Source organism: Suillus discolor (assembly GCF_016758755.1).
Source record: "Suillus discolor strain FC423 chromosome Unknown F5147scaffold_8, whole genome shotgun sequence".
Taxonomy (NCBI): Eukaryota; Fungi; Basidiomycota; class Agaricomycetes; order Boletales; family Suillaceae; genus Suillus; species Suillus discolor.
Window position 1 is genome coordinate 919,312 of NW_024541255.1, and position 24,371 is coordinate 943,682.

General features: G+C 48.0%; 11 protein-coding genes across 11 annotated transcripts; 7 read left to right on the plus strand and 4 right to left on the minus strand.

Moving 5' to 3' along the window:
* Positions 1-191: 191 nt before the first annotated feature.
* F5147DRAFT_677031 (glycoside hydrolase) lies at positions 192-3,442 on the minus strand. Its single transcript, XM_041436090.1, has 14 exons — positions 3,219-3,442; positions 2,970-3,167; positions 2,832-2,917; positions 2,710-2,782; positions 2,541-2,657; positions 2,276-2,485; positions 1,900-2,224; positions 1,802-1,852; positions 1,122-1,750; positions 1,012-1,068; positions 621-958; positions 498-562; positions 406-443; positions 192-344 (listed from the first exon to the last, which is right to left on the minus strand). The coding sequence occupies exons 1-14, from the start codon at positions 3,409-3,411 to the stop codon at positions 325-327; spliced, it is 2,400 nt and encodes a 799-aa protein (XP_041297070.1). The 5' UTR covers positions 3,412-3,442; the 3' UTR covers positions 192-324.
* Positions 3,443-3,827: 385 nt separating this feature from the next.
* On the plus strand, positions 3,828-6,258 carry F5147DRAFT_677033 (uncharacterized protein). The gene is made up of 13 exons (XM_041436091.1): positions 3,828-4,149; positions 4,205-4,234; positions 4,292-4,445; positions 4,496-4,715; positions 4,770-4,838; positions 4,892-5,047; positions 5,100-5,147; positions 5,202-5,223; positions 5,278-5,359; positions 5,409-5,567; positions 5,621-5,709; positions 5,761-5,844; positions 5,895-6,258. Exons 1-13 carry the CDS (start codon positions 3,874-3,876, stop codon positions 6,219-6,221), a joined length of 1,716 nt encoding a protein of 571 aa, XP_041297071.1. The 5' UTR covers positions 3,828-3,873; the 3' UTR covers positions 6,222-6,258.
* A 181-nt stretch (positions 6,259-6,439) lies between these two features.
* Positions 6,440-7,445, plus strand: F5147DRAFT_677051 (autophagy-related protein 8 precursor). The gene is made up of 5 exons (XM_041436092.1): positions 6,440-6,615; positions 6,677-6,732; positions 6,798-6,866; positions 6,940-7,076; positions 7,125-7,445. Exons 1-5 carry the CDS (start codon positions 6,582-6,584, stop codon positions 7,198-7,200), a joined length of 372 nt encoding a protein of 123 aa, XP_041297072.1. The 5' UTR covers positions 6,440-6,581; the 3' UTR covers positions 7,201-7,445.
* A 694-nt stretch (positions 7,446-8,139) lies between these two features.
* Positions 8,140-9,326, plus strand: F5147DRAFT_415870 (uncharacterized protein). Its single transcript, XM_041429704.1, has 7 exons — positions 8,140-8,174; positions 8,366-8,583; positions 8,643-8,714; positions 8,766-8,823; positions 8,875-8,959; positions 9,018-9,149; positions 9,201-9,326. Exons 2-6 carry the CDS (start codon positions 8,442-8,444, stop codon positions 9,033-9,035), a joined length of 375 nt encoding a protein of 124 aa, XP_041297073.1. The 5' UTR covers positions 8,140-8,174; positions 8,366-8,441; the 3' UTR covers positions 9,036-9,149; positions 9,201-9,326.
* F5147DRAFT_677057 (uncharacterized protein) lies at positions 8,941-9,536 on the plus strand. The gene is made up of 2 exons (XM_041436093.1): positions 8,941-9,149; positions 9,201-9,536. Exons 1-2 carry the CDS (start codon positions 9,104-9,106, stop codon positions 9,419-9,421), a joined length of 267 nt encoding a protein of 88 aa, XP_041297074.1. The 5' UTR covers positions 8,941-9,103; the 3' UTR covers positions 9,422-9,536.
* On the minus strand, positions 9,537-11,203 carry F5147DRAFT_677064 (P-loop containing nucleoside triphosphate hydrolase protein). The gene is made up of 3 exons (XM_041436094.1): positions 11,032-11,203; positions 10,722-10,971; positions 9,537-10,671 (listed from the first exon to the last, which is right to left on the minus strand). The coding sequence occupies exons 1-3, from the start codon at positions 11,096-11,098 to the stop codon at positions 9,567-9,569; spliced, it is 1,422 nt and encodes a 473-aa protein (XP_041297075.1). The 5' UTR covers positions 11,099-11,203; the 3' UTR covers positions 9,537-9,566.
* Positions 11,204-11,240: 37 nt separating this feature from the next.
* On the plus strand, positions 11,241-12,574 carry F5147DRAFT_677065 (WD40-repeat-containing domain protein). The gene is made up of 5 exons (XM_041436095.1): positions 11,241-11,356; positions 11,413-11,534; positions 11,594-11,850; positions 11,903-12,210; positions 12,269-12,574. The coding sequence occupies exons 1-5, from the start codon at positions 11,297-11,299 to the stop codon at positions 12,515-12,517; spliced, it is 996 nt and encodes a 331-aa protein (XP_041297076.1). The 5' UTR covers positions 11,241-11,296; the 3' UTR covers positions 12,518-12,574.
* Positions 12,575-12,930: 356 nt separating this feature from the next.
* On the minus strand, positions 12,931-14,834 carry F5147DRAFT_415896 (regulator of chromosome condensation 1/beta-lactamase-inhibitor protein II). Its single transcript, XM_041429705.1, has one exon. The coding sequence runs from the start codon at positions 14,550-14,552 to the stop codon at positions 13,293-13,295; it is 1,260 nt and encodes a 419-aa protein (XP_041297077.1). The 5' UTR covers positions 14,553-14,834; the 3' UTR covers positions 12,931-13,292.
* Positions 14,835-15,749: 915 nt separating this feature from the next.
* On the plus strand, positions 15,750-19,466 carry F5147DRAFT_677072 (high-temperature-induced dauer-formation protein-domain-containing protein). The gene is made up of 14 exons (XM_041436096.1): positions 15,750-15,959; positions 16,022-16,054; positions 16,108-16,165; positions 16,218-16,755; positions 16,804-17,150; positions 17,180-17,268; positions 17,317-17,440; positions 17,487-17,521; positions 17,577-17,667; positions 17,722-17,882; positions 17,931-18,133; positions 18,182-18,716; positions 18,821-19,015; positions 19,063-19,466. Exons 1-14 carry the CDS (start codon positions 15,846-15,848, stop codon positions 19,282-19,284), a joined length of 2,745 nt encoding a protein of 914 aa, XP_041297078.1. The 5' UTR covers positions 15,750-15,845; the 3' UTR covers positions 19,285-19,466.
* A 1,330-nt stretch (positions 19,467-20,796) lies between these two features.
* F5147DRAFT_415957 (DNA polymerase alpha/epsilon subunit B-domain-containing protein) lies at positions 20,797-22,964 on the minus strand. The gene is made up of 6 exons (XM_041429706.1): positions 22,854-22,964; positions 22,604-22,797; positions 22,428-22,549; positions 22,118-22,377; positions 21,836-22,061; positions 20,797-21,785 (listed from the first exon to the last, which is right to left on the minus strand). The coding sequence occupies exons 1-6, from the start codon at positions 22,871-22,873 to the stop codon at positions 21,039-21,041; spliced, it is 1,569 nt and encodes a 522-aa protein (XP_041297079.1). The 5' UTR covers positions 22,874-22,964; the 3' UTR covers positions 20,797-21,038.
* A 30-nt stretch (positions 22,965-22,994) lies between these two features.
* On the plus strand, positions 22,995-24,189 carry F5147DRAFT_649726 (uncharacterized protein; the record flags this gene model as incomplete). The annotated part of the gene is made up of 6 exons (XM_041433370.1): positions 22,995-23,079; positions 23,147-23,285; positions 23,358-23,455; positions 23,504-23,592; positions 23,628-23,799; positions 23,846-24,189. The coding sequence occupies 6 exons, from the start codon at positions 22,995-22,997 to the stop codon at positions 24,187-24,189; spliced, it is 927 nt and encodes a 308-aa protein (XP_041297080.1).
* Between the last annotated feature and the right edge of the window lie 182 nt (positions 24,190-24,371).

The window sequence follows — 24,371 nt, forward strand, 5'->3', positions numbered from 1 at the left end:
CACCAACAGTTGTGTCGAGTCGATTTGAGAGACTCGGGTAGAACTGAGTCCCTGTGCAAAGCTCACGAACTGTTGGATTCATGTACGTCACATATCACGCGTCTTACATTTACATTGTCATGGAAGTCGAGAAATAGTTCATGACTGGACGCAAACTGGACGACTTACTTGTGCCGTCTGGCGAGTGAGTCTAAAGTGAAAAATTCCCTATTGTATTCCACGGTACTGCCGCAAAGTTATTTATCATGCCATATGTCCAGCTGATTCTATCGACGGTGTATACCGCTATGTAACGATTTCCCCCCCAGCCAATGTCTGGCTAGGTCAGTATATCTCTGCGAGGACTGTTAGGTAAGAGGTAGACATTAGATAATTCCATGGCCAAGGTAGAGCGGAAATGCTTACTGAGCGTGACGAGCGATGTCCAACCAGTGAAAGGGTGGCTGTAAATAAACGAATTAGCACCAAAGGTAGATGATCACAGATAGAATACAAACCTCCTCTGTCCCTCTCCGGTAAGGGGATCATATTGTTCCCATACATATCCTGTTCTTTGATATTCCTAGGTCGAAATGAGCATTACAGAACAAAGCCTGAGACGGTTTCCGAGGGAGACCTACCTTGAACACATTATTCACCAAATTTCTCCTCAGCTCTTCATACATCTCTCTGGCCTTCTCCTGGAACGGTCCCTCCTCACGTGCATACGTGTTATGCAGCGCGCCAAGCACCATATAATTTATCTGTGCCCATATTGGACCTTTCCAGTAGTTCTCCCCCTTCCCGAACTCGGGATGACTCTTGCTCAAACTGCGAATACCATACTCTGACCAGAGTTGTTCGGGATCACGCAGCATGTCAAGGATGGGCCCAAGGTGTGAGGAGTCCGGCGGGAGCAGCGAGAGCATGAACGGAAAGAGTGAAACATAACCCGCATGGCAGATATGGGTCGATTCATCTAGTAGAGAGCATATAGGCATTTAAATGACACACAGGAGGGAAAGAGCTCACCGTCCGAGTCAATCCCAACATCACAGTACATCTCGCTTTCCTCGTCCCAATGCAGATCTGTATCAGTCAACAACAAATCAGCGCCTCTTGAGAAACTGGAGATTTGTCACCGTCAATATTGTTTATTATAGCTGACTCAATCTCAGCAAAACTTGCAGCATCCTCTTCTTCGTCAATAAACTGTGCGAAGTCCTTCATTGTTCGGGTGAAGAAGCCCATCCAGCTGATTAGATCCAAATGAAGCTCCCCTGCATGTGGCGGACCTCTCGGATAATCGTCCATTCCGCTCGTCAAAACATGTGCTTCAGAGCGTCCTCGCCAACGGTACCCTTCCGTGCGTGACCGCGCCCGACGGCCGTACTGCTTGATCTGTCCACGCTGCGTCCGGCGGAACCACTCATAGTGCCGTTTCAAGGGCTTGTACATGTCGCGCAGAACAGACTGCACAGCAGCACGGTCGAGAGCCGCGCTGGACTCCGGCTCGCTGGCAACGGGCATTTGTACATTCATGCCGTAGTCCATCCCAAGATCTGCAGCGGAAGGTCCATCATGTGCAGCGTTGTATTTTTTGATGATGGCTGTTACTGCCATCGTTAGAGTTGGAGGGTTTGCGAAAGTAGGCACTTGAGTCTGGAATTGTGCAGGGACTCGGCTGCGCGCTTCCTCGCCAAGGATCTGTTCACGTGCGACCCAGCCATCGCTATCGATGAGCTTGATCCAGCCCTTGAGAATTTCGAGACTACAAATAGTCAGATATCGAGATATAGGACAAAGGGCTATCGTCGAATACCTAAGCTCTGTGTCCCATGCGCCTATGTGTAGAAGGTGGAAACCCTCATCCCTGTAAAAGTCAATGAGTGAACTTGACTTGAACGACTATTTGATTACCAGTAAAACCCTCTCGGAAAGAAGCTGCGGCTAGGCGTAGCAGTTAACAGAGCACGGGGTTCAGTCAACCGAGCGCCGTTCTGTCCATCACCTGCGTCATCCATCTCATCATCTTGGTCCCATTCATACGCGAATCCTTTGTCGATGATGGATGTACCGTAGAAGTAGCCGATACCACCGAAGAGGTTGGAGGTGATAGCCTTACTAAAAGACTCCAAACTTGTAACATCGTTGGCTGGGTATGAAGGTGGGATTGGGAATGTCTCCTCAAAGCGACTATTGAAGGACGCTACGACAGCCGCAATGCCTTGATCAATGGTGCTCGCTGTGGTAGGAATTTAGTGTCCATTTGAATAGAAAGTACTTTAGATCAAACCATCAAACGTCTGATTCGCACTGGCACTCTCGAAAAAGACATCAAACTGGAACTCTCCCTCGAAAAACTTTTGAACGGCAAAAAGATTGCTTGCAGTGAGAATATCATCAGGAAGCTGCAGGGTAAATGAAGGATCAGGCGCCTGTTCAGCAGTGCGGTATTTCTCAACAATCGGGCTTGCACGGTTAACGATGCTCTGCATGATGTGATCTGATGTCCTGTGTTGTCACGGAATGATACAATCTCCGAGAGAGAGATGACTCACCTTTCGCGGTCCATAGTTGCCCCGGTGGCAGGCGCAAGCCGGCCAGGTGAGTTTTTCCCAGCCGTTCCTCAAAAGCTTCAGAGTGAGGGCCAGTAGTAACAGCCTCGTTGTCGGGGGCTGCACAGGATGAGGCGACGCTCTATACGAAGTAATAACAAAGCAAACATACCATCGACTATGCGGATAGTAAAATCACCGAGGTCAGGCGTAGTACCGGAGAACTCTACCGGACCATCGATTCCCTTAGGATTCAATTAACTCGATTGGCTATGGCACTTTGTTAGGACTCACATTCTCGCTCTCATCGGTGACCATATCTATTCCGCCTAGTCCTTCTAGGCCGATATAAAATATGGTGGAAATTCTGGATGGAAACACTGCTCGGAAGTATTAGTAGACTGTGCATGGCAGGTCATAATAGAAACATACTAGGGTTGATAGGTGCTCCTTTGATACGCGCAACCCAACTGCCACCATGGGAGCCGCCAGGCACCTTCAAAAACTCGGTTGTAATTTCCACATTGTTTTGGCTGTCGCGCAGTATTTGTACACCGCCCTGTCGTGGATTGAAGTGCGTCCAGGTGTAGCTGTCCAGGCCATCGCCCTGGTCACATGCGTGACGAGCCTCTGATGAAGTGTTTAGCTGATTTGCTGTAGTTGTATACTTGGGTCACATACTGGCTATAGACTGATAGTTTTGAGTGCCGAACCACACCAGACCAGTCATAAGGGATTGGGGTAATCTTGGTCGGAGGCCGAAGTACAAGTTGGGTCTATAAGCCCCCCATAGCAGGTTCTCTGTGTTGTTGACAAAATTCGAGTATACCAAAGGCAGTGGCAGCAGTGTCAAGAATAGCCATAGAATCCGCATTGCGGCTAAAAGTATGGTTGTTGAATTCAATATGTTACAGTAAGTACTTTGAAAGTTATATTAAATCCGCTACGTGTATGTCACGTGCCAAAAATTACGTGGAGTTTCCGCTACGCTACTAAAAGTTCTGGCACTGGAACCTAATTACGACGCTTACCTTGGCTGGGTGTTAAATCGACTTACACCGAATGGATATCACAGTCTTGCTGTTTCAAGTTACTTTCCTCAGCAGGTCTAGTACGCTTTCTGTGTCCTTTCATGGTCGTCGGCGGCGCTGAATAGTGACGTATTCTGTATTTACGCCCCACAGCCTGCCAGCTGTAAGATCCGTGCTAGCTGTGACTACTTACCAGGCCCCAGGGCCAGTGTAAATATATATTTCACACGAAGTTCCCCTATATTAATAGTCTAAAGGGGACCATACCATATATCCTAACACACAACCTCAGACCGACCGACCACATGAGTAGCAGACTTAATGACGAAGAAGATGCCGACACCGTCGTCGGTGGTTCTTCCTACCCTGTAAAACACAAAGGCCTCAAGAAATCCGACCGCATCGACGAAAGCTATGACAGTTATTCCACTGGCACCCATCCCAGAAAACTTGAAAGGGCGTCTTTGCATGACTTCTCCAAAACCGCAGACTATGCTTTGGAAGAACGTCCGTTTGTCGTACCCATCGCTAAGGACGGCATCATTGCTGCACTAGAGAGAATTGACAGGCAACTTCGAGACGTGAGTACCCTGATTGCTACATCATTCTGGTATTCACCGCCTTAACCTAAAACAGTCCGGGCGAACGGGTCTCTTGTCAAACAAGGTGAACTTGGATTTCTCACCGTGACATTTGCGGCTTACATCGAAATATCACTACTAGGTCCCTGTCTCGTGGACCGGTAGGGAAGTTTCTCCAGGTTTCCTTGGTTTAATCAATCACGGTGGTCTCCCCAAGATATTGACCAAGCCTGGCCGATACCCTGGATTCCCCCTCCGTAATTGGTGGGCCCGTCAATGGTGCGGTACCAAAGGACGTGCGTGCCCCGATGTTCTACACGATGTCATACTGAAAGGAGGTCATCAGTTTCGGACACCGCAATTCAGTTTCAGGGTTTAACAGTCGTTCAGGTGTCCCAGAACCAAGCGGCCGTCATCTCTGATCCTCAAAATCGCATTTTTGTGGTTAAAAACTCAGGTTTTGTTGCGTACGCAATTGATGGAACATATGACGTTCTGGCTATCGTCGACCAGACCCATTTATCTACTTCGATTAAGGACCCAGTAACAGGCGCTATCCTTGGCTCGTACGTACCTCTGTATCCCATCTTGTTCATGATGCTCATTTGAATCTCGATCAGGATTGCCGAAATCAAGATGCGGAGTCACATCGCTTCAGGCAAAGAACAGGAATACGTTGTGGCATTATTGTTCATCCGCTCCCTATTCCAATATTCTTGTTCTGATTGTTTATGGTGCATAGCTTGAACATCCCGGCAAATAACTGTGCCATTCTCCAGCGTGGAGACGATCTTGAGTTACTCCCTGCTGGACAACATTATATAACAAATCCAAACGTCACACTGCGTGGTTTGTTTACGCTCGGCGAGAATCAGCTCGAGATGCCCACAAAGGATATGTAAGTAGTTCGCTCGGCCACTGATACCTTATCTTACGTTGCTGGCTTCCAGTTTCACAAGAGACCAAGTGCCTGTCGGCTTGAGGATCTATCTGAAATGGTGAGCAGTGAGAATGATGCATCTGATGACTTGAGTTATTCATAAAACTGCTAGGCAATTAATGGAACCCCTGAAGGTGCGCCTTTCGACAAATTGGTTTTCGTTCAGCGATTGCTCACTTCGTCTGCAGCTCACTACACATGGCTATAACACCCCCTATGATGCGCTCCGTGACAAAACCCAGTCTATCCTCACACAGATTGTCGCCCATCGTATGTCCATCGATTAATCTTGTGTGATAGTTTGACTCACGCACTGTAGTTGACTACAGCACTATGGTGAAGCAGCGCTCTCTTGGACCTGACAACCTCGAAGATGGCACGGACCCTTCATCTGCTTTCCTTGACGCTCTTCGTACCAGGGCCATGGACGAGATGCACGAGGCCGCACTCGAGTATGGAATCATTTTGAAGGATCTTGGTAAGCGTGGGATGTTTCAATACCAGTAACATTTGGAGCTGACCGTACTCTAGCCGTGATCGACCGTCAATTCAAGGGAGAAATTGCGTCAACCATGGACAAGCTTACAACAAGGGCGCTACAGGCGCAAGTCGAGGCTGCCGTAAGTTTCATCCTCTTTGATATAGTCCTTCCTTTCATTTATATGCTGCAGAATGTCGACCGAGAAAACTCGAATAAAGTCAAACAGGAAGAAGGAGCTCTCGCTGTTGCTCGCATTAAGGCTCAAAGCCGTAATGTCGGTACCAATTTATTTTCTAAGCTGTTCATAACAAACATTTTTAATAGGCGCAAGCCGATTCCGAGGCATATAGTGTCATTGCCGCTGCCAAAGCCCAAGCTGAGCGTACAAAGATCGAGGCTCTTGCAGAAGCGGAAGCTATCCGTCTTACCGCTGAGGCCGACGCACAAGCAGTCAGTATCAGAGCGGCGGCTGATGCCAAGGTCACCGACCAATTCGCACGCGGGATGGAGATGCGTAGAGTGGAAGTCACGCGTGTCCAAGCGTTTGGCAACAAGACTGTTTTCGTGCCTACAGACGGGACTGGGGTGCAGATGGGCAACGCAATGGCAGTGGGCATGGCTGCCGGAATGGCCAATGGCCATGAGGCTTAATTGTAACGTTACTTGCAGAGCTTCGATTTTTTCTCTCACACAGACTGTCAGCTACTATTATCAATACTAAGTATACGTATCGTAGTTTCGGCACGTCGGGGGCTTACTGAGGTGTACTGCCGCGTTGTAATTATAATACATTATATTTGTCGTATTTGTCAGCGTGCTGCCTCGTCACCACAGCTGAGTCACGCGGCTGTCACTCGTCACAGCCGCGAGGAGGCTTTGAATATTGCGGCACAGCGAGCTGTCCTCATTTCATCCTGAACGCTGACTACCACCCACGATAAAGTCCTTCTTTCCTTTCAGAAGTCAACTCTTCCCACTTACTGAACTCGATCATCGCTTGTAACGTTCGTCATGAGGTCTAAATTCAAGGATGAGCACCCGTTTGGTACGTACTATCATTGCAGTCGTCATGTAGTCATGAGTTACTAACGTGTTCTCCTTCTCAGAGAAGCGCAAGCAGGAGGCTGAACGCATCAGACAGAAGTACCCTGACCGTATTCCTGTTAGTATTTCCTTCTTATACCCTACCACGTTTAGTGTCCCTGACAGGAGTGGCATCGACTCTAGGTAATTTGTGAGAAGGCCGACCGAACAGACATTCCTACCATCGACAAGAAGAAGTATCTTGTACCTTCAGTGCGCATCGTGCTGCTTATCACGAGTGCCGATGGATAGCTGATCATCGATTTTATACATTTGCTCCGCACAGGATTTGACAGTCGGGCAATTCGTCTACGTCATCCGGAAGCGCATCAAGCTTGCACCAGAGAAGGCCATCTTTATCTTCGTTGACGAGGTTCTCCCACCGACGGCAGCTCTTATGAGTGCTATTTATGAGGAGCACAAGTGAGCGCACCCCAAAATGCTACCAAGTCGGATCTCATTGTTTTCTAGGGATGAGGATAATTTCCTTTATGTCAGTTATTCGGGCGAGAATACGTTTGGGCAGGAGGGGTGGATTGAACTATAAGCACGCATTCGACGGCACATGTTCAGTCGTAGTTGGTGCCCCCGGAGAGCCATAGATCGTCCTGGGCAGGAGGCGTCTGGTCTTGTCTCGAAAGTTTTATCAACGTCTTCATCTCCATACCCTTTTCCTATGCCCGCTTTGCTCATAGTCTGTACTCTAGTTGTTACTTTTGGCTCGGTTGCCTTTGGTGTCTCAAATTGAATTGATGGCACCTGTACATGGATAATTATATTTCATTCATTCTAGCATCTTCCATAAGCTGTAAGGTGCTCTTCAGGCTGCTGGCCTTGGTGAGGTCATTAAGATTGGTGTCGTGAGTAACTTTCGAAGCCGGCGAAGATGAGTTGCGCTTTCAGTGCAAGTTCTATATATATTATTTGTACTCGGATGTTTATAGAACTTGACCTAGATGGTCAGCGCTAGCGTTAACTTGAACCATCACTAAAAAACCACAGACAACCAGCAGGTCACATTCACAGAATGCGCACGTAGTGGTGCATTGCTACCACATGCAAAATGCATTTCGCTCATGGCCCGGAACCCTGCAGAGCCAGAAATTCATAAGTGACCCGTGCTCGGCTGGCGTGGGCCCGCGAAAGCCTCCAACTTGTCGCAGACTTGGATTCGGCGTCGACCCTGCCAAACAGTTACCCGTGGTCTAAGTGCTAGTGCCAGTGTGCAGCACGACAAACGTACATTCAGGTATTGAACAGACAGTGTCCTTCCGTTCGGGGAACAGCGAATACTGATGTTATTCGGCGTTTCAAGTTTCATGGTAAGTAGTAATGCCGGAATGATATTATAATCTGGGCAAATGGCAGCACTTGTGCTATTAACTTTACTAGACTCCGACTTCCCTCCTAACTGTGTGCGCGAGGAGTACCGGATTTTGATATGTCGATGTCCGGGTGTATTGGCCTCTTTGTGACGTTTCTGAGTGGTATAGCAAAGCACCCTTGATCATTTTAACACGGGTACGTGTTTCACCGTATGTAATTAAACTCATGTGATCTTCTCCGAGCATTATCAACCAGGCCTGCAAGGTGGTCCATGCACCGCAGGTTGGTCCACACAGAAAAGCAACTTTCGTGTCCTATTGACCACACCTCTGAGAACAATGGTGATATTATATCCTTGCATTGACTTTCGCTTCTTTCCTCCACAGGCCGCTTTTATCTTTTGCCACTCGACGAGACCACAGTTCAGTTGTGGCAAGCTGGCCCGATATAAAACCTCAGCACATGGCAAATGCACATCACACAACGTTCCTCCGCAGGCTCGATCTTCTTGTGCATCATCACTTTCATTGCATCGCCCCATCTACATCGGTTGTCTGTGACACCATGCCTTTCCCATTCACTCTTGCCTGTAGACTCTTACTCCGTACGCCATCATGCTCTGTTCTTCTCGTACGATGCATTTGCTCATCTACTTCTTTCAAGTCGTTATTGGTATCTGCAATGTCATATCGATTGTGATTCTAAGTCCGGATATTGTTGCGCACACCGCAAGACGTAAGTGCTTCACACCTAGGTTTAGCCTTCATTCACACCAGTTTGTTTCAGCTTTGGAGGCTGTTGCTCTTGCGTCAAACATCGTAGCTCTGTTGATATTCCTCATTACGTGAGTTCACCATGGCACACTGTAAATGTGAAAGGCTGACGGCTCGAGTAGTTTTTCATTCTTGTGTTGCAGGCGACATGCAGAATCTAGCAACACTAGAAATATTGCTACCTTTGGCGCTTTGTGGCTTTCGGATGTCAGTACGTGACACGACTTTGCTGCTCGTACCTACCATTATTCTGACATACTACCAGCATCTTGTGTCCTTTTAACAATCCATGCACGTCAGAATCACGCGACCGCCCTTTGTCATGACCTTTCTCAGTCTGGTGACTGCACAATGGCTAATGTTCTCCTGGCTGTTTTCTATATGGCTTCTATCTTTGGTATGTTCAGCGAATCATGTTGTTCCAACCCAGTCGCTTACTATCGTTCAGGTTTGGTTGGTCTCGTATTAGCATCCCGGGATAAACACCCCGGTATCACTAAGGTCTCGCCTCGGTATCCGATCACTAAAGCAGCAAGTTCACATTTCACTGCCTTCCAACACCCGCTGGACCCGGAGTTGGAGAATGCGTACCCTAAGTCCTCCAGCAAGAAGGCAGAACACATGAAGGAGGGACACACCCACGAAAGGTGGACCGAGATTCCTCTGTAGACAGACATGTTGGTTTTGTACTTGTATTGCCAATGTTGGGGACAGCTTTGTATGAGTATGGAATTTTACATATATGTATATGTCGCACTGGCTAATAAAAACAGCGTATTCACAAACGGTCGGTTGTTACAGACAACGTTAGGTATCACGAGGATTCAGTCAAATTCGCTGCTTCCTCAAACACACACTCCGGTAACGCATTTCGCTCCCAAAAAGCGTCCCATTCGTCATCCCCTGGCTCGTTGTCTGGTGTGGAATATCTACTGTCAATGGCTGTGCTATCCATAATATGGCCGATATCCAACGGCGCTAATTGAGCCTTTTGCATTTGAGTGAAGTCCCCGTGAGGTGACATCGAATCATGGGTGGTCCCTGGAGGTGTAGCTGTGCTTACTGCAGGTCGAGCAGTAAGCAGAACAGCAGAGCCAGGAATAACTGAAATGCCTTCCGCAGTAACCACATAGTCACAAGAAGCATGGTCGCACACCGAGCTGAACACCACGGTTAGGCGCCTAATAAGCACGGGTTCTTGATCGCCAGCTGAAATATTGGACGACGTCGCTGAGACCGACTTCTGAATTTTCCTTGACTGCTCGCTCTCTTCAAGATATCGACGGCGACCTGTTCGCGAGAGAAATATTCTGACATTCAACTGATTCGACCAGACTAGACCGAGCGTTGCTTCTTTCCTATCCTCCCCTAGGACACTATCTGCACGACCGAACCACCGAAACTGATCCTTGTAGCCGATCTGCCCACTGTCCAAAGGAGCAGTATCCCTGTCGATAGTATCGCTGACCTCATTCAGGACCAGGACCGCTATTTGATGCTTGCTGGCGAGCGAATGCAAAAGCATCCCTATTTCAGATAGTCTGCGAGACCGCTCGACTAGGAACTGTGTGGTGGTCCTCTTGGAAGTGTGAAAAAGTTCAGCGATAGCGTCGATGACAATCAGCTTGAGAGGTCTTGATGATGAATTTTGGTTATTTGCAGATATATATTGCGGCAAAGATTTAGACAGGACAAAAATGAGTTTGTCGATAGTTGGAACGGATGCGTGCTGTATATTTGCGAAAGAACACAGTGGAGGCGACAAGAGTGGATGGGTATTGAGTATTTGTTCCATTCGTGTAGTTTGCAGTTGCGACGCAACCGTCAGATAAAAAGCGGAACCTAGAACGCCTCCTAACCTAGAAGGGAGCTGAACAAACAGCGAGAGTTGAAGGGCTAACTGTGTCTTGCCCGCAGCACTAAAAAGTATATCAATTTTCTGTGCTAATAAGCAATCCAATGCATTCACCTTTCACCTACAATTTCCCAGAGCATTCCCGTTCTAATTCCACCACCCAAGGTACTATCTAATTCAGCATCTCCAGTGGTGAACTTCTCTTCGCCTTCCATCGGCAAGTCTTTAATTTTGTTGATGGGCACTGCGTGTTCTCGACATGCAGCCTCGAGAATTCTGGTGACCTCTAATGGAGCAATGCGCGTCGTGCGCGAGATATCACTTGACGTACTGAGTAAGAGGTCTGATAAATTTTTGTATCCTCCTATCAGGTTTGCATTCATTTGTATATCCAACGCACATGCAATGATCATTGAAGACGCACCTTTTTCAAGAGAAGACTTTTGGTGTGTGGTGAGACTGGATAACGATGATAATGAGATGGAATCCATCTCTCTATGTTGTCAGTCTGAAAGTGTGCAGGTCATATCATTTGTCGATTGCGTATAAGAGTTGACCTCGAGGTCATAAGTTACATTATAATACATAGTGGTTTGGTACAGTTGTGATGGTTTCAAACTCAGATTAGCTGCTGTCACGACACGTCCCCATTGTCCAGACTCCAAAATCATCTGCAGTATCGAGCAAACATGCCGTCTGCGACCACGACCGAAGCAGTTCCAATTGAAACCGCTCATGAAGACATGATTGTATGCAACAATATCATCGTCGCATCCTGAACCTGTACTCAAAAATTCAACCCTAGCATGATGCGCAACTTGACTACTATGGCAAGCGTTTAGCGACGTGTTCTTCAGATAGAACGGTCAAGGTCTTTGACGTTATTGGTGGGGAACCATTGAAATCTAGTGGCCATACTCTAAAGGGGTTCGTGGTTTGATGTACATGTTGAATAAACTCTCATAATTCTGCATCCTTCCTGACAGGCACACGGGTCCAGTGTGGCAGGTTGCCTGGGCACACCCGAAATTTGGACACATACTTGCTTCCTGCTCATACGATGGCAAAGTATTGATATGGGGGGAACGGTCTCAAGGCACGGCCGATGGTGGGTGGACAAGGGTGAAGGAGCACACGTTACATGCCGCTTCAGTGAACTCCGTGTCGTGGGCTCCTCATGAGCTTGGTGCAATGTTGGCTTGCGCGTCGTCAGATGGAAAGCTTTCTGTACTCACCTTCAAAGGTGTGCACTCTTTTATTCACAGCTGACATCTCTGACGAACATTTGGTAACAGATGACGGTCAGTGGGGTGCTGACATCTTCAATGGTCATGCCATCGGTTGCAACTCTGTGTCTTGGGCGCCCGCGACACAGCCCGGATCGCTCATTCACCCGCAACAACCTGGCGCGCAGCCTTCTGCACCCTTCAAACGTTTTGCTAGCGCTGGTTGTGACAATCTTGTCAAGATCTGGGGCTACCGTGAAGATACGCAGTCGTGGGTGGAGGAAGAGACACTTGATGGACACACAGATTGGGTGCGTGATGTTGCATGGGCACCCAATATCGGTCTGCCAAGGAGTTATATTGCGACAGCATCTCAGGTTCGCTACAAAGTACTTTTTTCCTGTATTTTTTGTCTGAAGATATCTTGATTTCAAGGATAAGACAGTGTTGATCTGGACAAAAGACTCGTTAACTTCTCCATGGGTGAAGACTGCCCTTGATCCTTCGACTGCTTCAGGAGCACCTAGTGCGGCAGCTGCAGGCAAATTCCCTGATGTCGTATGGCGCGTATCATGGAGTCTTGCTGGAAACATTCTTGCTGTTAGTTGTGGCGACGGGAAAGTCACATTGTGGAAAGAGAATCTGCGAGGCATATGGGAGTGTGTTAGTGACATGTCGTCCTAGAGATGTGTGATTGGATCAGATGCTACTTTAGCAATGCACAGGTTGGCTCACTCATCTGAAGATGTATAAAGCGTGCGCTGCGCATATCCCCACTATTCGTCAAGTTCAACGTTAAACGTGTCGAGTTTCACTCACCGACACGATGTGCCATCGACATCCGTATTTGATCATCTCAAGCAGTGAGTAAGTGTCAACCATTCTCTTTACTAATGTACCGATTCTAGACGAGACTCTAGGACTAAGACCGAAGGCGTAAGGCGCAATGACTCCTGCCTCAATAATGCAGATATCGACAGAGAACTGCATAACAATTACATTCCAGGCGAATTCCAGGTCTCAAAACGTATATAGTTTGGTTCCAAGCACAGGCTTCCTCTGAGGTCCCCTCCAGATGCGCACTGGGAACAGCATTAGCAGCAGCTTTTGCCTTGTACTTGACACAAATCTGAGTCCCATCTCCTCCTCACTGCCTGAAAGCGCGTGTTAATCCCGTAGGCTAGGCCCCGGGGAGGATAGTGTTCTGAAAGTTCAACTTTGCAGTGGAGAACTTGCTCCGTTCAGCACATGTGTTGCATTGTCTGGAGGACACGGTCGAGATGATATTCTTCTTCGGGATTTTGATGGAAAGTTATTGACGAGTCATCCCGATGGTTATCTTTACGTGAGGATCGGCGATTGGTGGAACTTGACGAGGCAACAGAGAAGTGGTGGGGAATACACTTAGAGTCAGTACTGTACGTAGGAACACACATTCATGAGATCGCACTTCAAAGCTTCATCGTTGCGTTTGTAACAATATCCAACTAGTCCCATTTCCAGCCCATACTCGAGCAATTCTTCCCTCCAGTGCGTGTCCTCTTGCTGGCCAGATCTTGATGGGCTTCAACACATCATCCATATGGTCCAGCCCCAAGTTACCATGCTCGTTCCACCCCCAACCCCAAACTTCCATGTCTGATGAGCCAAAGGGAGAGATCACTGCCATCACATGTTCGCTGCCACAAGCAAGGGATCTCAGTGAAGGCAATTTGCCATCGTGAGATAAGGTAAATTCGACAGGCCCGACGGTAACCCCATTCTCCTCGACTTGCGACTCCCGACCTAGTTGACCATGGGCATTACTTCCCGTTGATATAAGGGTATTTTCATCATCGTCTCTGAGAAGATATGTACCATTCCACGTGCATCCAACTTGTCGAACACGCCTCCAAGAATCCATCCTATGGAGTTGTCCTTTCTTGTTAGATCCAAAGGCTGTTGTCCGCCCCGATTGGTGGCAGACGATGGTATGTTGGAGACCGAGAGAATATGCTTGCACCGGATCTGAAGATACATCAAGGGAAATGATGTAAGGGCGGTCATAGTTTACGATCTTCGTATCCCCTAGTTGGCCATGTCTGGCCAAACCCCAGCCAATGAGCGTATCTTCATTATTGAGACCGGCTCGTACATGAAGTATGACATGACGAGGTCCTGCAACAATGGACTCGACAACGAGCTTATTGGAATTGGTAGAACGTCCCTCGATAGTGAGGTGATCAAATGAAACAACCGTCGGAGTTGCCGTAGCTTGTTTTGTGCCCACACCGAGTGTCCCAAAGTCATTCGAACCCATCGAGATGACCACGTCTGATCGGGAAGGAGATTTCAAAACAAGATATGAAGTCTCCCAAGCGGCAGCGATGAGACAGCAGGCATATCCTTGGGAAGCATAAGTTTGGTACAAGGGTATGCTGATCGGCGTGAATTCTGTCAACTGTCCCATGTATTCAGGACCCAGCTGCCCTTTACGTCCATCTCCACACCCCCAAAGCTCCCTTCCGCCGTCACCAAACTCCAACAATGCGAGAGTGTGGTTTGCTCCAGTCGCAAGCTGCAAGATGCCGAGCGCATTGGGAGGAAGCGTACCCTGTGCGCAGTTTATGAAGCGGCACTCTTTGAAAGTATGTGAATCGTAATCGGAACCATTGGCTAGCTGACCGCGAGCGTTGGAGCCAGCAGCTAGGAGACGTAGATATGAAGTCTGGGTCTCCATGAATGCGCACGATGTAAAACTTGATCGTGATCACTGAAAGAAACTGATCATCTGAATCAATCAATCCAAACCCTGCACGTACATGGATATTTTTTTTGTTAACCAGTCCTGTAAATTAGATGCTGGAATGTCATGAAGAGGCAGATGTCATCCGTCACCGTGCGTGTGACTCAAGACGGCTACGGCAGTGGTTCCCGGACGTCCCGGGTATTACAATTCTACATGCGAATATCTACACAATGCTGAAGCTGTATGTTATCAGCAGGTGACTGAAGATTGTCCATCGTCCATTCATGCATGGTAGATGACACTGCAATGGGTCCTTCGTATGTAACGCTGGCGAGTGTGGCGGCATAGTAAATGATACTCTTTGAACGAAAACACTCAGAATCTGCAGATATAAAACTGTGGAGAATGCAGTTTGAACGTCACGCCGACATCGAACTCTTGAACGTGCAGTATGTAGAATGATGTTCGTGTCATGTTCTTCGTCAGGTCTTTTAAAACATTTGAATGACTTTCCAACAATTAAGTCATTCGCATCCAGGGCACTGGGGTTTAGACCAAAACTTACTGGTACTGCCCACCATAGAGTATATATACTCTCAATAGAACAATTTTTTTGAAAATATGACACGCAACTGAATAACGAGAACCATGATTTGGAGGGCAAGACTTGGCCATCGCCAAGATTTTGGTTCCCTGAACACACCTATCAGTGACAAAGCTGCTTGGGTGTTTGGTGCATCTCTTGTATTGTAGTGATTGAATCCACCTCATGTGCAGTCTAGGCAATCATTTCGTATGGGCATTGGGCGAGGCCTGGGTCGTCGTCTCGATCTCTGCATGGGAATCGAGTACAAAAACAAGTACCACGTTGCCAGACGGCAACAGCGAAGGAATGCCCTTAGAGTAGTAAGAGGACCTGCCACTGCAGTCTGCAATGGCTATGTCTATGTTGTCGTATACGGAGGAAATTTCTGGGTCGCTACAAAGACTTGGCTGCAGGAAGGTCTGTAGTTGCTAGTTGACATACCAATTTGGAGAAGACCTGCTAGCACATAGCAAAGAAGGAACGAACATCTTCGTTTCAATGTGTGGTAGGTGTCTGGAGAGCAGAAACTGCGGAAGCAATGCGGAAGTTCGGAAGCATCCGACATCACTGCGGTCCACAAATATTGTACAAGGCACCGACTCGGAAAGTGACCCTGGCACTGCAGGCACACTCAAGGCGGTACACAGGGCTTTGACATCCCACTTCCTGCATATCGTTCTGACGATTGCCATACGACAATGTTCGCCAAACTTCCACAGACACTAACGGCACCTTTTGGACTATTGACCGACGAAGCGAAGCTGGCGTTTCGCAGTCGCCCCCAGGGAATATCTCAACTGTATACAACGAGGGTGAGTTTGTGGTACCCGCTTCCATCTCGGCGTTGACTATAATGACAAGTTGTCAACTACAGCACATAGCCGAAACTGACAGCTACTGGGACCAGGTCGGTGATACTTAGTTTGTTGTCCAAATGTTCGATTGAATAGTATATCTCAGTATTTCACCCTCTTTGACACTCCGTCTGATGTATTCTCCCTCATATCAACCCATGACAGTATGTCCCAGCATTTGGTTCTTAGTGCGGGCGGCTAATGAGACCTCCCAAGTTCGTAGAGCTCTACTTGACTCGCCAGAAAACGTAGCGACTCTCATCAGAGTTGTGACGTCTCGTCTGTTCAATCTTGTGTCTGACCATACCTTCCCATCCATACCACCGACATCTGTGGCATCGTATGCCACTTCCTTCATGAAGACCTCGAGCACAGAGCGTAACGCAACGAAGGAGGTCCTGAACAGTCTGCGAGTCCTGCAAAGGGTGCTACCTGTTGTGTTTGAGGTTGAGGGAGAGTCCAACTCATTTGAGCTCGAGGTGCTGTGGAAGAAGGTTCAAGTCGACGAAGACGAAATTGTACCCACAGCTCCGGAACAGGCACCACAGTTTGTCATCGAAGATGATGATGATGGGAGTGAGAGTGGTCATGGCTCTAACACGCAATCACAGATCCCTCAACTGAAACGGACGAAAACCTTGCCTTCGTTAGGAGAAAAGCTATTCACTTGCGTTAACGATCTCTTGTTTTGTTGCGGTTTTAGTCTCCCAACGAAGATACAAGTGGATCATTACAAGATTAATTATGTTATATGGTATGCATTGTTGGTCTAAAAACAAATGCCTGACTTACAATTCCCTAGGGAGAAGGGTGTAGGCTCGACGACTGACTCTGGACCAAATCATGCATACGACTCCAACAAAACTGAGGTTTTACGGCTCCTCCTTGTCCTTCTGTCACGTCAGATATACATTCCGCCTGCCGCTCTCTTCACACATCCGTCATTTTACACTCTGCATGTAGTCCGAAAGACGCCCCGACGCGACGTCTTGACATTACTTTGCTCCTTGCTAAACACCGTGATGAACTCTCCTACAACTAACAACATGACCATCGCCAGTGTAGCCGGCAAGGTCCCTTACAATCACTTAGTCTTCAAAGGCGAAGATTCTAGGACAGCACTTGTGGGCATGTGCCTACAAGTTTTATGTGTTTTATTGGATTTCAGAGTGGTCCAGCCAGAGACATTGTTTCAGATTCTGGTGATACTACCTCATCATCCCCGACTGCACAAACAAATGCTTTCCGCTATTTTTTGGCAAAATTGGTAAATTTGTCTTCCTCGTCTGAGATTACTATTGTTCATGGCGTATAGCATCGCACGCAGGATTTCGCTTTTATCTTGAGTGGCATCATTGCCATTCTAGAGCAGCAGCTAGCTATATCAAACAATCTACTCCCTGGGTCCAGGAGGTCGGTTCCTTACGTGCCTGAGACTAGTACGCATGTCTTTTATATTCGCCCCACTCTTCTGATCCCGTACAGTTGTTTTGTTTTGGAAGATCATTGAGCTCAACAAGGTAAGTAGGTTGTCTACCAGGTCGTGCCGATCTGACGTCTGACCCTTTCTCTAAGAAATTCCGCGCTTACCTACTGGACTCAAATAAATCAGTTGATGTCCTTGCATATCTTCTGTGCTATTCACTCGAGATCAAAGACAAGCCACGTACGTCTCCTGTAGTTATCTATCCAGTGGGTATATATTTTAATGGATTTCTAGAGCAACACGGTCTTTGCAGAGCGCTCTCATACATTATTCAGACGCTATCGGCTGAGTCCGCATTCGGCAACAAGCTCTCATCACCGATAAATATTCAGGTACCGACAAAATGGGTATCTCAGGGGGCATCTCATGGGACTGCTGGAGATTTCATGATTACTGTGAGTGAATAAGTGACTTTTACATTTGTGGACATTAACCCTTCGTAGTCAGTTTACTCTATCATTGCAACTACTTCAGGCTCCCTCAATTCCATATACCCGGCACTTATCATCGCGCTCGCGAATGCGGCTCCATATTTTAAAAACCTGTCTGTTATTGCATCTAATCGTTTGCTTCAGCTCTTCACTTCATTCTCGAACCCTCTATTCCTCTTATCCGACGAGAGCCACCCAAGACTTCTATTTCTTATGTGAGTAGTTGTCATATGGGAGTAGCATGACGCTTACTTGTTCCCAAGGCTCGAGGTCTTCAACTCAGTAGTATTCCACCACCTTTCCGATAACCCGAATCTTCTGTATGCAATCATCACCGCACAAAAAACTTTCGAAGAGCTAGGGACATTCACTCTTACCCGCGGACTTCGAGAGATTCAGCGTGTACAACGGATCAAGGAAGAGCAAGCGAGCCAGGCGGAACACGACAGAAAGGATGGCCCACAGCAGGAGCGTGTGTCCGTGGAGAGTGCACACCAGGAAAAATCGCGCCTTCTCAGGAACGAAAGTGATCCTGCCTTCACCATAGAGTCTACTTCGTTTTCTGGTGAGGACCTTGAAGCTGGCCTGGGTGGCCATGAGCAAACCGAGACCCGCCCACTCACGTCTCTACCTTCGGAGAACAGCCCCACAACAAGTACCAGTACTATAACAGCTGCGTCGGAAAAGGCAAGAGGCAAGATGAAGGCTCGGCGGTCATTGTCGTCGGATACAATTAATGGAGATCGTATGGCTGCGGCTGGCATTGGTAGGAATGGGTTTTTACCCACCCAAGAATGGGTGAGCCCCATTTCGCACTAACAAAACATTATCTGTCTCTAACTTCCATGAAACTAGGTCACGTCTTGGCAACAAGGGTAAGCACTTGCTCGCTGGTGTTCGAGTGTCTCCTAAATGTTGACAGGTTACCCTTGGATACTGTGATGCTGGTCATATCGGAGCTCTTGCCAAAGATCCAGAATCTGCAGGCTGGCAGGCAGAAGGCTAACTCAGCTGGCGCTATAACTGATTTCTTGCAAAGTGTGACATTGACTGATGTTCTGCCTCCTGCACCGGTGTTATATCCGAGACGATTTGTGGTATGTTTTTTCGCATGAATTGCGGAAGATACTCAGCCAGCGATTAGTGGTCGGATGCATCAATTGTCTGGTTGACGTCGCTCATATGGGGAGGGGTTTATGTGCATGGGATGTCACCTCTCGGGATATGGAATTCCACCAACGTGCAACTCTTTTTTGTCAAGCACACGCAGCCGCAACAGCGGCAAATCACGGACACGATGTCAAGCGTCGTTGGAGGGCTGTTCTCGCCCACCAGACAAAGACTCGAGCGTTCGTCCAATCAGTGATATTCTATTGTTTCGTGTGTTTCTTGGCGTACTGTACTGTAAATACATGATGACGCTACAGGAGGTTTACCTTAAGGACATGATACCAGACGTGTTTCTCAGTGTAAATACCAAAAATATTCCTTATCATATTTTTAGTTGGCATTTTATGACTTCAAATTTCTATACCGACTCAACTTGACCTTTAAGCATGGTGACGGATGAATTCAGGATCTCAGATAGTCCTCGTTGCAACGTTGCTCGCACTGGCCCGGTACTGAGTACTGAGCACCGAATGCTCAACAACTTGCACGTACTTACATTACATTATAGAGCCAGAGTCGAAAAATCAGCGATGCGTTGCTCAGAGCCAATTAGACTTTCACTCATCGTCATCACAAGAAATGATGGCACGAAGATTGTTTGATTATTTTTTCCCGAGTTGACACAAAGAGTGCATCATCGGAACGGGTGCATTAAAAACCCCATTGGGGAAAAGCTACCGCCCTCAGTACTCTTGTGTATGAAGATTACATAGCAAATAATACAGGGAGGAAAGAAAAGATATTGGGGCCGGAGACTATCGTGACAATCGCTGACTGCGTGTCGCACAGTGTAAGCTCAATCAAGCGGGGTCCAGAGTCTCGTCCATGGTGTTCGACACGGTCCAGAGGGGAGTGGCGCTTTTTTCATCGGGCTCCTCGAACCTCCACCGTATTGCAGCGATGCACGGCTTCAGCACCCGTGCGCACGGTAGCGCCAAGATTGCTGCTCTTGCAGCGCTACCGGGCTCATGCGCGCTCGACGTTCACGAACCTCGGTGTCGGCGCGCATGGACGTTACGAGGATGGGCATATCGGCCCAGAGCCTCGACGAGTATCTTGATGGACGTCCGGATTATAACGCGCGTACGTAAGTGAGTAGAAGTAAGTCTAAGACAGGAGAGAAGGTGAGAGAGGAATGAGGTCGATCTGAGTTGGAGCAACGCACCTTATGTATGTGTGATGATAAGTCAAAGCAAGGTCAAAGTGAGAAGCTGTGGCATGAACGCCACCCTAAAGATTCAAGCGGACATGCCACACGCCCACAAGTCTAGAAAGGAATATTTTTCGGAGAGCTGGAGTCACAATCCTGACAATCGGAAATCAAATGATCAATAGGAAGACCGTCCCAGATAAGCATCAGTGGTTTGCCTAATTATGTCGAGCGTGTGGTATTCACTCCTTGGCAACCTGCGCCCACTATAGACAACAAACAAATGCAGTCCAGCATAATGGCATTTGTCCACAAGCGTCATAAAAGGGAAGTGCCCCATCCGATATGAATTTTTAAACGTTCCTCCGAGGCCGTTGGATTAATGATTAAAGAATCCTTGAATGCACTTTGAGAAGGGAATGGTAGGCGAGGCTAAGGAGAGCTGAAGTGAGCCCCGGAATAAATAAAAAGCCTTTTGGTTTTTTGTTTTGTTCTGTCATAGTACTTGACAGCGGCTTCTTCAGCAACAAATGGGGATGAAGAAAAGGACAACCTTTGACAGCCTTTCACACTCACAACTGATGATGGACTATTATCCACGTGACCCTGAACACTACACCTGCCAAATCAATCTAAATTCCATGAATCAGAAGATGCTGATAGGCTTCAACCAGATGTGGCACAAAATTAAACCGACAACTGCTCGTGAAGACTTCAGGGGAAAGAGGGGCCCGAGGAATCTCCAGCCTAAATTGCGATTTGATGTTGACCGAAAGAAGAAGAAAATCAATAAAATTTTGTTAGCCTTCTGCCATGGCATCTCCATCATCTCCTGAAGACCGCTGCTCTCCGCCACCCGCACTCAATCCCTCGACCCCAAAATCCACGCACTGCACTTCCAAAGTCCGCAGATTGACAAGCACTAGAATGCCCGTCTGCGAGAAGCTAGGCACTAGAACAATTCTGCAACATCTCCCTGCCCTGCCCGATCCATCTTCTGAACCTACAAGCTTTGTACCAAATTTGGGCATTCCGCCAACAAGGTATATATCCGGAGTTTTCCGCAAAACAAAAGGGTCTCGGTCTCGATAAGGGTGACACCATAGTGTGTCTGGAGCAGTTGGAGCGACGTGGCGCCATCTTAGGGTTGAAGCAGCAATCGACACGAGGCTCGAGGGCGGGGTTGGAAGATATTTGTACATGTCGAGAACAGGCTGTCCTGAGGTCACCAATAGGCTGCGAGTGACAGGCGGATGATTTGATTTAGAAGACGAAGTTCGCCTTTCATTCCGTATCGATGACTCGGTTTCATCACATCTTACGCGAAGCCAGGCCGGATTTGATTCGCAATAGAATGACTCGAAGGTTGCAGCCTTTCCGAACATCGCACGGGGGAAAGGCTGCTGTGGAAGAATGATTCCGGAAGGATCATCTTCTCCAGGCAATATGTGGACGGGAAGTGCGGAAATTAAATCATGAAGATGAGCGGAAAGAGCAAGATTCGGATGAGGAGAAAAGTTCGCCTGTGCTGATGCGCCGAATTTTCTCTGGTATTCACTGAGTCATTTCCCATTACAAAGAAGGGACCTTAACTTACTGGTCTCTTATCCTCTTCACCCTCTTCCATATATTCCTCAAGTGATAGCGAATTTCCGGCGATAATGAGCCGTGTTATCTGTGATGCCAGTTGTTGGTCCTCAGGACCGCCTGCTTCTCCCGTGAGGTACTCCACAAGCATTTGGATTTGCGCATCCGCAGGTGAGGGTGACCCAATGGATAGTCCCGAAATGACGGCCACATACTCATCTCGTGTGGATGAAAAGCTGGGTCATAAAGCGTCTTGGGCTTCAGTTGTATATCTGGAAAGCAATAAACTTACTCTACATCCACATCCATGGCGTCCGAGCCAAGAATTTCTTCCTCCGCAAATGTTGCAAGTCCCGCAGTGCACATATCTACAACTTCGAAATCTCCTGTGGGCGTTTCCATGCCCAGAGCGGCGACGATGACGCCTGTGACCAAGCGTTCCTCACTGACACGGTTGCCGACTAATTTAATACGACCCGACTCATCCTCCAACATAACGCTGTCTTCATCGCAGTAGAATTTCTCACGTGGAGGTGGAGCCGGGATGGAATGCTTTACACATATCAACTGAGAATGGCCGGTTTTGTGTGCAAGTTACTCACATCTCGGCCAATGTCTTCCAGAACATTCGGCTTGAGTGGCATATCCATGTAGACTGTACCTATTACCCAGCATAGTTGAGATTTAACAATATCAAGGACACGCGCTACGTGGAGCGGTTCGCCTAATCGTACCTGCTGTGAGCATTCAAAAAGAATGGAAGGTTCTTGTCACGTACTTTGTAGTCCATCCCACCTAGCTCTTGCCCGCTCCTCCACTGCACTTCTTAGCATTGTCAGACGTGTAAAGTATATGTTTGCATATTGGTGCTTGTAAGACTTGTTCTTTGGGTCTATCAAGAAAGACGGTGTCGTCTCAGTTGAAGGAACAACGGTGCTTGTCGATCGGACAAGTGGACATGATGGAGTTGGTCTGTGCAGATAAATGAGACCTCTGATGGTCCATGTATATGTAAAAATGTTACCCACATTGAATCGAGGGTTGCCATGTTGAATGTTCAACGTTCAAATTCCAGGGTTAGAGTCCGTCAGACTCGCCGTCCCGGACGTGCGCGTGAGTCGCGACGCGTTTATTGGATTTGGTCGTGTTTGTAAGCAATTAATTCGAGTATGCCACATGTCGAAATTGTCCGCAAACCCCCAGCAGCCGACGACGATAGGGCTAACGACAAATTCCAACTCTCAGCGCTCCCTCGTCAGTGCCGCAAGCTCTGCTTATGGCTTCCCACTCACAGGCCATCCTCATACTTTTAGCTCTTGAGAGGATTCCGACGATGAAAAGAAGAGCGAGGTCGTGTTTGCTGATGGTGGGCGTAAAGATGAGCCAGACTCAAGCGATGATGAAGACAAACGTCTCGAGGATAAGCTTATAACTTCTCTCAACAAGTTTGGTGTACAGCGGTGCGTCTCCCTCCGCTTTTTTCAACGTTTCTATACCTAACAAAAGGTACATATGCTACTTTTATCAACTAGTGTAAATGGCAGAAACCCCAGGACCAAAGTCCCTACAGATCCACTTGTCATTCTTTTGAAGCCGAATTTTGACTGGCGGGAGGCAGCACGGAAATGTCGTGCGTGGACCACACGGTTCATCCCTGACTCTGCAAAAGTGAGCACAGGTGCAGACGGGAGTGTCGGGGGACTTGGAACGCGCGACATCATCAACTCTGACTCCCAGCTGTCAGGCATCCAGTTCGGCAATAAAGAAGTCAAATTCTTTGCCTGTGGCAACGCGACGAAGAGAGAAATATGACGGTAGAAGAGTATGCTCTTGTGAAAGAGACAGAAGACCAAAAAGCCCTTCGTGCGCTGCTGGTTGGGGATATGAACTCGGCGCCCCAGATCGATTGCATTCCCGTTCCTCCCAGTGAAACTGATGCCCTCCAGCAAGACGTTGCTAATTTTTCGTCGATGAGTATACGCGCATGCCCACACCGCATTGGAGCTGCTATGTTCCGCAGCATGGGCTGGGTGGACGGCGGGGCTGTTACAAGCTCGAAAAGAGCGAAAATTAATGCGCTGGCTGATGGAGCCTTACCCACCGAAATCGCGCCCTGCACTCTTGGCAATTGGGGCAAAGGAACAAGATGTGCTGTATGACGGTACTAAGAAACAGAAATGGCGAGGGGATGAGAAGCGGTATATCCCGCTTGTGAAACAGGAGAGCAGTAGGGAGGAAAGCAGGAATGAGAGCACGACTGTTTCGAGGAGTACTTTGCGGTCACCTGAGAGAAGGAGGAGCAGTAGGAGGGATGATGATTGTGGGAGGGGAGGAGACAGAGATTACAGGAGGAGAAGAGACTAGCAGAAAGGACAGCGACAGGAACTTGGACCGATATCGCGATGTCGATACACGTGTCAGAGTCCAGGAATACGATGATCACGCAGAGATGGGGACAGTAAACGGGGAGGACTGGCCAGACTAATTATGGTACCGATCTTGCGGCCACTAAGAATAGCAAATCTAGGAAATGTTTAGTGGGTCCG

Excerpts from the sequence above, each read along its gene's own strand:
- F5147DRAFT_677031 (XM_041436090.1), bottom strand. The coding sequence starts at position 3,411 with ATGCGGATTCTATGGCTATTCTTGACACTGCTGCCACTGCCTTTGGTA. Across the intron at positions 1,853-1,899 it reads TTTCCGAGAGGGTTTTACTG|GGATGAGGGTTTCCACCTTC; the intron begins GTAATCAAATAG and ends TGACTTTTACAG. Across the intron at positions 563-620 it reads TGGTGAATAATGTGTTCAAG|GAATATCAAAGAACAGGATA; the intron begins GTAGGTCTCCCT and ends ATTTCGACCTAG.
- F5147DRAFT_677033 (XM_041436091.1), top strand. The coding sequence starts at position 3,874 with ATGAGTAGCAGACTTAATGACGAAGAAGATGCCGACACCGTCGTCGGT. Across the intron at positions 4,235-4,291 it reads CGGGTCTCTTGTCAAACAAG|GTCCCTGTCTCGTGGACCGG; the intron begins GTGAACTTGGAT and ends TATCACTACTAG. Across the intron at positions 5,048-5,099 it reads GAGATGCCCACAAAGGATAT|TTTCACAAGAGACCAAGTGC; the intron begins GTAAGTAGTTCG and ends GCTGGCTTCCAG.
- F5147DRAFT_677051 (XM_041436092.1), top strand. The coding sequence starts at position 6,582 with ATGAGGTCTAAATTCAAGGATGAGCACCCGTTTG. Across the intron at positions 6,616-6,676 it reads CAAGGATGAGCACCCGTTTG|AGAAGCGCAAGCAGGAGGCT; the intron begins GTACGTACTATC and ends TCTCCTTCTCAG. Across the intron at positions 7,077-7,124 it reads GCTATTTATGAGGAGCACAA|GGATGAGGATAATTTCCTTT; the intron begins GTGAGCGCACCC and ends ATTGTTTTCTAG.
- F5147DRAFT_415870 (XM_041429704.1), top strand. The coding sequence starts at position 8,442 with ATGGCAAATGCACATCACACAACGTTCCTCCGCAGGCTCGATCTTCTT. Across the intron at positions 8,715-8,765 it reads TGTTGCGCACACCGCAAGAC|CTTTGGAGGCTGTTGCTCTT; the intron begins GTAAGTGCTTCA and ends AGTTTGTTTCAG. Across the intron at positions 8,824-8,874 it reads CTGTTGATATTCCTCATTAC|TTTTTCATTCTTGTGTTGCA; the intron begins GTGAGTTCACCA and ends CGGCTCGAGTAG.
- F5147DRAFT_677057 (XM_041436093.1), top strand. The coding sequence starts at position 9,104 with ATGGCTAATGTTCTCCTGGCTGTTTTCTATATGGCTTCTATCTTTG. Across the intron at positions 9,150-9,200 it reads CTATATGGCTTCTATCTTTG|GTTTGGTTGGTCTCGTATTA; the intron begins GTATGTTCAGCG and ends ACTATCGTTCAG.
- F5147DRAFT_677064 (XM_041436094.1), bottom strand. The coding sequence starts at position 11,098 with ATGGATTCCATCTCATTATCATCGTTATCCAGTCTCACCACACACCAA. Across the intron at positions 10,972-11,031 it reads AAAGTCTTCTCTTGAAAAAG|GAGGATACAAAAATTTATCA; the intron begins GTGCGTCTTCAA and ends CAAACCTGATAG. Across the intron at positions 10,672-10,721 it reads TGGGAAATTGTAGGTGAAAG|TGCTGCGGGCAAGACACAGT; the intron begins GTGAATGCATTG and ends TATACTTTTTAG.
- F5147DRAFT_677065 (XM_041436095.1), top strand. The coding sequence starts at position 11,297 with ATGCCGTCTGCGACCACGACCGAAGCAGTTCCAATTGAAACCGCTCAT. Across the intron at positions 11,357-11,412 it reads CCGCTCATGAAGACATGATT|CATGATGCGCAACTTGACTA; the intron begins GTATGCAACAAT and ends ATTCAACCCTAG. Across the intron at positions 11,535-11,593 it reads AGTGGCCATACTCTAAAGGG|GCACACGGGTCCAGTGTGGC; the intron begins GTTCGTGGTTTG and ends CCTTCCTGACAG.
- F5147DRAFT_415896 (XM_041429705.1), bottom strand. The coding sequence starts at position 14,552 with ATGGAGACCCAGACTTCATATCTACGTCTCCTAGCTGCTGGCTCCAAC.
- F5147DRAFT_677072 (XM_041436096.1), top strand. The coding sequence starts at position 15,846 with ATGTTCGCCAAACTTCCACAGACACTAACGGCACCTTTTGGACTATTG. Across the intron at positions 17,151-17,179 it reads CATGTGCCTACAAGTTTTAT|CCAGAGACATTGTTTCAGAT; the intron begins GTGTTTTATTGG and ends AGAGTGGTCCAG. Across the intron at positions 17,668-17,721 it reads CGAGATCAAAGACAAGCCAC|AGCAACACGGTCTTTGCAGA; the intron begins GTACGTCTCCTG and ends ATGGATTTCTAG.
- F5147DRAFT_415957 (XM_041429706.1), bottom strand. The coding sequence starts at position 22,873 with ATGGCAACCCTCGATTCAAT. Across the intron at positions 22,798-22,853 it reads ATGGCAACCCTCGATTCAAT|ACCAACTCCATCATGTCCAC; the intron begins GTGGGTAACATT and ends TTATCTGCACAG. Across the intron at positions 22,378-22,427 it reads TGGAAGACATTGGCCGAGAT|CATTCCATCCCGGCTCCACC; the intron begins GTGAGTAACTTG and ends ATATGTGTAAAG.